The 5,062-nt window shown below is 48.1% G+C and overlaps 1 protein-coding gene across 1 annotated transcript; it reads left to right on the top strand.

The window, feature by feature from the left end:
- Positions 1 to 383: 383 nt before the first annotated feature.
- On the top strand, positions 384 to 1,837 carry LOC136154421 (ferritin heavy chain-like). The gene is made up of 2 exons (XM_065916705.1): positions 384 to 406; positions 1,117 to 1,837. Exons 1-2 carry the CDS (start codon positions 384 to 386, stop codon positions 1,835 to 1,837), a joined length of 744 nt encoding a protein of 247 aa, XP_065772777.1.
- The last annotated feature ends 3,225 nt before the right edge of the window (positions 1,838 to 5,062 follow it).

The raw sequence follows: 5,062 nt of genomic DNA, 5'->3' as shown, positions 1-5,062 counted from the left end.
ATTGAAAGCATGTCCCCAAATCAGGAACAAGACAAGAGTGCCCACTCTCACCACTCCTATTCAATATAGTTTTGGAAGTTTTGGTCACAGCAATCAGAGCAGAAAAAGAAATAAAAGGAATCCAGATTAGAAAAGAAGTAGCAAAACTTTCACTGTTTGCAGCAGTTTCCTTTGTTTTAGAGATCACTGGTTGACTAGGATTGCTGACCATCTGACCACTTATTTTTCCCGTGAGACATTTTAATTCACGCTCATGTTTTAAACTCACCAAGAAAGACTCAGTCCATGACATCCTAGGCGTCCCAGCCTAGATCCCAATAAAAGCACCCCAGGCTACACGTGTACTCATTTTCTACCCATGATCGGGCTGTGGAGTCTGACGCATGCCGTCCAGCCTCCAGGACCTGTGAGTAATGAGCCATGTTTTCATTTCAAAGTTCCCTAAGGGTTGTTCCTGAGGCACCTCTTGCAATCATAATAAGAACCACCAGGCAGGGGAGGGGAGGGTGAAATCACAATGAAAAAAGTGGAAGTGTTAGTCGTTCAGCCGTGTCGGACTCTGTGCGACTCCACTGACTATAGCCCGCCAGGCTCCTCTGTCAGGCCAGAATACTGGAGTAGGTAGCCATTCCCTTCTCCAGAGGATCTTCCAGATGCAGGGATCGAACCTGGGTCCTTTACTCCCAAATATAGATGGACAAATGTTTACCAGATATTTGACGGAAGTGAAAGAGATCATGATGAATGAACACAACTATTTTTAGAGGAAAAAAAAATATACGACAGGAAACAGAAGAAGCCATTACGAAAAAAATCCAAATTCATGTTGTCAGAACTGTAAAGATGACAGTGGCCTTATAAAATGGGAAGAGGGTGCTATAAAAGGGAGCAATTAGAGAATAAGAGAAAGTCCTTGGGAAAAAAGTATTACAGCAAATGGAAAACTTTGTAGATGCGAAGTACTCAGCTCAAAGTGGCTCTGCCTCACCCTGGCTTTGATAGACAGTGGTCTCGCCCCGCCCACAGATCCCGCCCACTCACGTGACCTCCTCCTTAACCAATCTCAAGCGCAGGCACTGACCCCGCCCAACGGACGCCATTACCCTTCCCTCCCAGAGCCGGCACCCTGCCACCTGCCCTCTGGCCTAGACTTCGCCTCTGGCCGCCCACACCGTCCACCATGGGAAGGTTCCGAGGAGGCCGCTGGCGCCTGCGACCCCGCCGATGCTGGGCCCACACTCACATCGTCCGAGCCGCCATTCCCTCGGTCTTGGAGTCACCCGACTTGGTGCCCACACCAACTTCGGAGGTGCGTCAGAACAACCGCCCTGAGTGTGAGGCCGCGGTCAACAGCCACGCCGCCCTGGAGTTCCACGCCTCCTTCCAGTGCCTGGCTGTGGCCTTCTACCTCGACCGTGATGACGTGGCCTTGAAGCATTTCTCCCGCTTCTTCCTGCTCAGCTCTCACGAGCACAGCAAGACAGCGGAGAGCCTGATGTTCCTGCAGAAAGAGCGTGGGGGCCACATCTCTTTCCTCGACATCAGGAAGCCCGAAAGCCAAGAGTGGGAGAGCGGACGCCAGGCCATGCAAGACACCCTGCACCTGGAGAAGTGCGTCAACCAGAGCCTCCTCGACCTGCACCAGCTGGCCATTGAGAGTTGTGACGCCGACCTGTGCCACTTCCTGGAGACCGGCTACCTGGACCAGCAGGTCAAATTCATCAAGGAGCTGGAGAACCATGTCAGCAACCTGAGCAACGTGGAGTCAGCGGAAGGCGGCCTGGCAGACGACGTCCTTGACAAGCTCACCGTGGGCCACGTTGACAAGGAGGACTGAGCTTGGACTGGACTTTCCCCTGAGTCCTGGGTGAGTGCCCACGGTCACCCTGCCTGCCATGAAGTCTGCAGTATTGCCCTTGCAGAATAAGTTCACTTAAGTTTTCCTTCTTTCCGTGTTGCCAGTTCTTCCAATAAATTGCTTCCTAAGGAAATAAAGGTCCCTTGTTGATTCATGCGTGCAAACCCTTAACCTTTCAAGTTTTAAAACAGGTATCCAGGAGTCTCTTGAGCTAACCCTGTCAACAGGCAGCTCAAGATCTGCACAAATGGAGGGAGAAGGGTTTCCATGGGACCCTGAACAATACAAAATGTACCTTCCCCTAATAAACAATGTTGTATATGGGGTGGGTGTGGGTGAGGAGAGGCGTTGGTGAATGGGGTGCCTGTCAATAGATGAGCAATAAAAATATGGCCTGAAAATCATGATTCGGGTTGATCTCCAGAAACAGTGAAGGGAAAGGGATTGGGAAGGGAATGAAATAAAGGGGTCTTCATTTGTTTGAAGCAGACTTCTGGGTAGCCAGATGGGCGTCCTGGATGCTGGCATAGCAGAGTCCCTCTCTGACAAGCTCACCGTGGCCTACAGTGACAATCTTAAGTGTAGCAGGGCTGGCTTTCCAAGAGGCATAACTTCCTGTGGTCAGCACTGTTGAGCATGGATGCTACCCTTAAAAAACATCCACCTGTGATTTTTTACTTGCACTGCACCACCCTGAGATAAAATAACATGGTAGCACTAAACATTTACTTCATTTCTATTGAGGGTGATTCTATACAGCCCTTGGAGGGTGAAAAATATAAGCTCATGAATGAAACTCAATTTGTGATATTGAATATAAAGTAAAATGAATCCCCCTGAATATGACGTCAGTGGTACTGGGTGCATTGAGGAATGCAGAGTGGGAAGGGTTGAAGCTGGGAAACCAGCTAGTAGGTGTCACAGCTGGTCCAGGTGAAAGACAATGGTGGTTGAACTGGAGGGGAGGATGCAGAGATGTAGACACACTGCAGATGGATTTGGATACATCAGCAAGGTTTCTGCATGGACCAGAGAGGAAGAAAATGGAGAAAATAATCTCATTTCACCTGGGTTGATGGTGGTGCCATTTGATCAATTTGGGGTCTCTTGCCAGGGACACAGCTGGGATGGGAGGTTGGAGAAGGCATGCCATGTCACATCTGCAAGTGGAACTGTCATGCAGGTAGCCAGAACAATGAGTCTGGAGTTCAGAGTGGATGTCAGCTTTAGAAACAGACCTATGGGAGACATCATGATGCCTATATAGGTTGTGTTGTGGTCATGGGAGTGGAAAACCTCAGTGAAGAGTGGACTGGGAGGATGGCAGAGCCCAAGCCCAGGGTAACTAACATGTAGAAGAAGCGCTGAGGTGATGAAACACCCAGAGGGGTGCTGACCTCACCTTGACCTTTAGCTCACTGCAGACTCTGCCCACCTGTGCCCACACCCTGTGGCCCCAAATCAGCCTGTTTGTGACCTGTGTGGCCTTCTGGGGTCTGGTTTCAGAATGGGGAGAAGACTGAACTTTTTATCCTTTTGTGACTATGCAGAAAGAAAACTTCCAGTTAAAAAAAAGATTTCTTAAAAAAATGATAGGGACTTCCCTGGTGGTCCAGTGGTTAAGAAGCTGCCTTCCAACACACGGGATATGGGTTCCATCTCTGGTCCGGGAATTATGATCCCACATGCCTCAGGAGAACTAAGGCCATGTGGAGCAACAAAGACACAGCACAGACAAAAAAAAAATCTTTAATTTTTTCCTCTTCCACTTTAAAAATTCAGCCTCTCAGTCAACTCTATTTGATCAGATGAACTCTCTACACATGTAAACCCTAATGTTGCGTTTGCCTATCAAAACCACTCAAAATATGTTTCTTCTGTGCCTTGGTGTAGTTAATAAGGCAAAAGTTAAAATTTTACAGATCTTGCCTGTCTTATGGTCCTTGATATGACAGGGTCCTCAGATTGACACATGCTCAATCTGAGTCTCCTTAAAGTTTGCAAACTGCTTTGAATATTTACAAATATTCAAATATTTACAAATATTCCTCCCCGTAGCTCAGACAGTAAAGAATCTGCCTGCAATGTGGGATACCTGGGTCTGATCCCTGGGTCAGAAAAATTCCCTGGAGAAAGGAATGGCAACCCACTCCAGTACTCTTGCCTGGAGAATTCCATGCACAGAGGAGCCTGGTGGGCTACAATCCATGGGATCGCAGAGAATCGGACATGACTGACCGACTAAGTCTTGCTTTGAATATTTACAAATATATAAACAAGCTTGCTACGAAGGAATTAACTTTCCCATTTCACCATGACGGCACTTGAATTTTTTTTACATGAGGATTATATCTCTTCACTTAAATTTCCAGAAAATGTGCTTCTTCCTTTGTGGTTAGACAACCGGGCTCTTTTCACTTTTTCTTTCTCTGCTCACATTGAGGATCTCTCCTCTTTCTTTGATGGGCATTCCCTGGTGGCTCAGACGGTAAAGAATCTGCCTGCAATGCAGGAGACCCGGGTTTAGTCTCTGGGAGAAGGGAATGTCAAACCACTCCAGTGTTCTTGCCTGGAGAATTCCATGAACAGAGTAGCCTAGCGGGCTGCAGTCCATGGGGTCGCAAAGGGTCAGACACGACTGAGTGACTAACACTTTCATTTTCCTCTCTCTGACAATATCTCAGATCCTACATATGTCATATGTCAATTCACCGTTCTCCTCTAGATAGCAGCAACCACCAGGTGAGAAGCTGTTCATCTTTACCACTAGAAATTGACTTTTTGGTTGTGCTAGGAATTCGTTACTGCGCAGGCTTTTCTCTAGTTGTGGTATGTGGGTTTCTTACGGTGGTGGCTTCGCCTCTTGCATACCATGGGCTCGAGGCGCTTGGACTTCAGTAGTTGGTGCACAGGGGCTCAGCAGTTGTGGTTCCCTGGCTCTAGAGCACCGGTTCAGTAGTTGTGATGTGCAGGCTGGGGTGCTCTGCAAAATGTGGGATCTTCCCGGATCAGGGATCCAACCCAGGTCTGCTGCTTTGGCAGGTGGGTTCTTTACCACTGAGCCACCAGGGAATTCAGGTCCTTATTGCTCTCCTGTTTTGAGGAAATAGTTTGTTGTCGTGGATTCTTCCACATAGATGGCCTGGATTCAAATCCCATTTTAGCCACTTACTAAAGAGGGCATTGGGGAGTGTTAATTACCTT

This window comes from Muntiacus reevesi, chromosome X, assembly GCF_963930625.1.
Source record: "Muntiacus reevesi chromosome X, mMunRee1.1, whole genome shotgun sequence".
Classification (NCBI taxonomy): Eukaryota; Metazoa; Chordata; class Mammalia; order Artiodactyla; family Cervidae; genus Muntiacus; species Muntiacus reevesi.
Note: the sequence above shows the minus strand (reverse complement) of the source record. Positions and strands in the feature narration are given on the sequence as shown.

Bases quoted from the DNA above. Each gene is read 5' to 3' on its own strand.
- LOC136154421 (XM_065916705.1), top strand. From the start codon at position 384: ATGCCGTCCAGCCTCCAGGACCT. The intron at 407-1,116 runs GTGAGTAATGAG...CTTCCCTCCCAG, and splicing joins CCGTCCAGCCTCCAGGACCT to AGCCGGCACCCTGCCACCTG.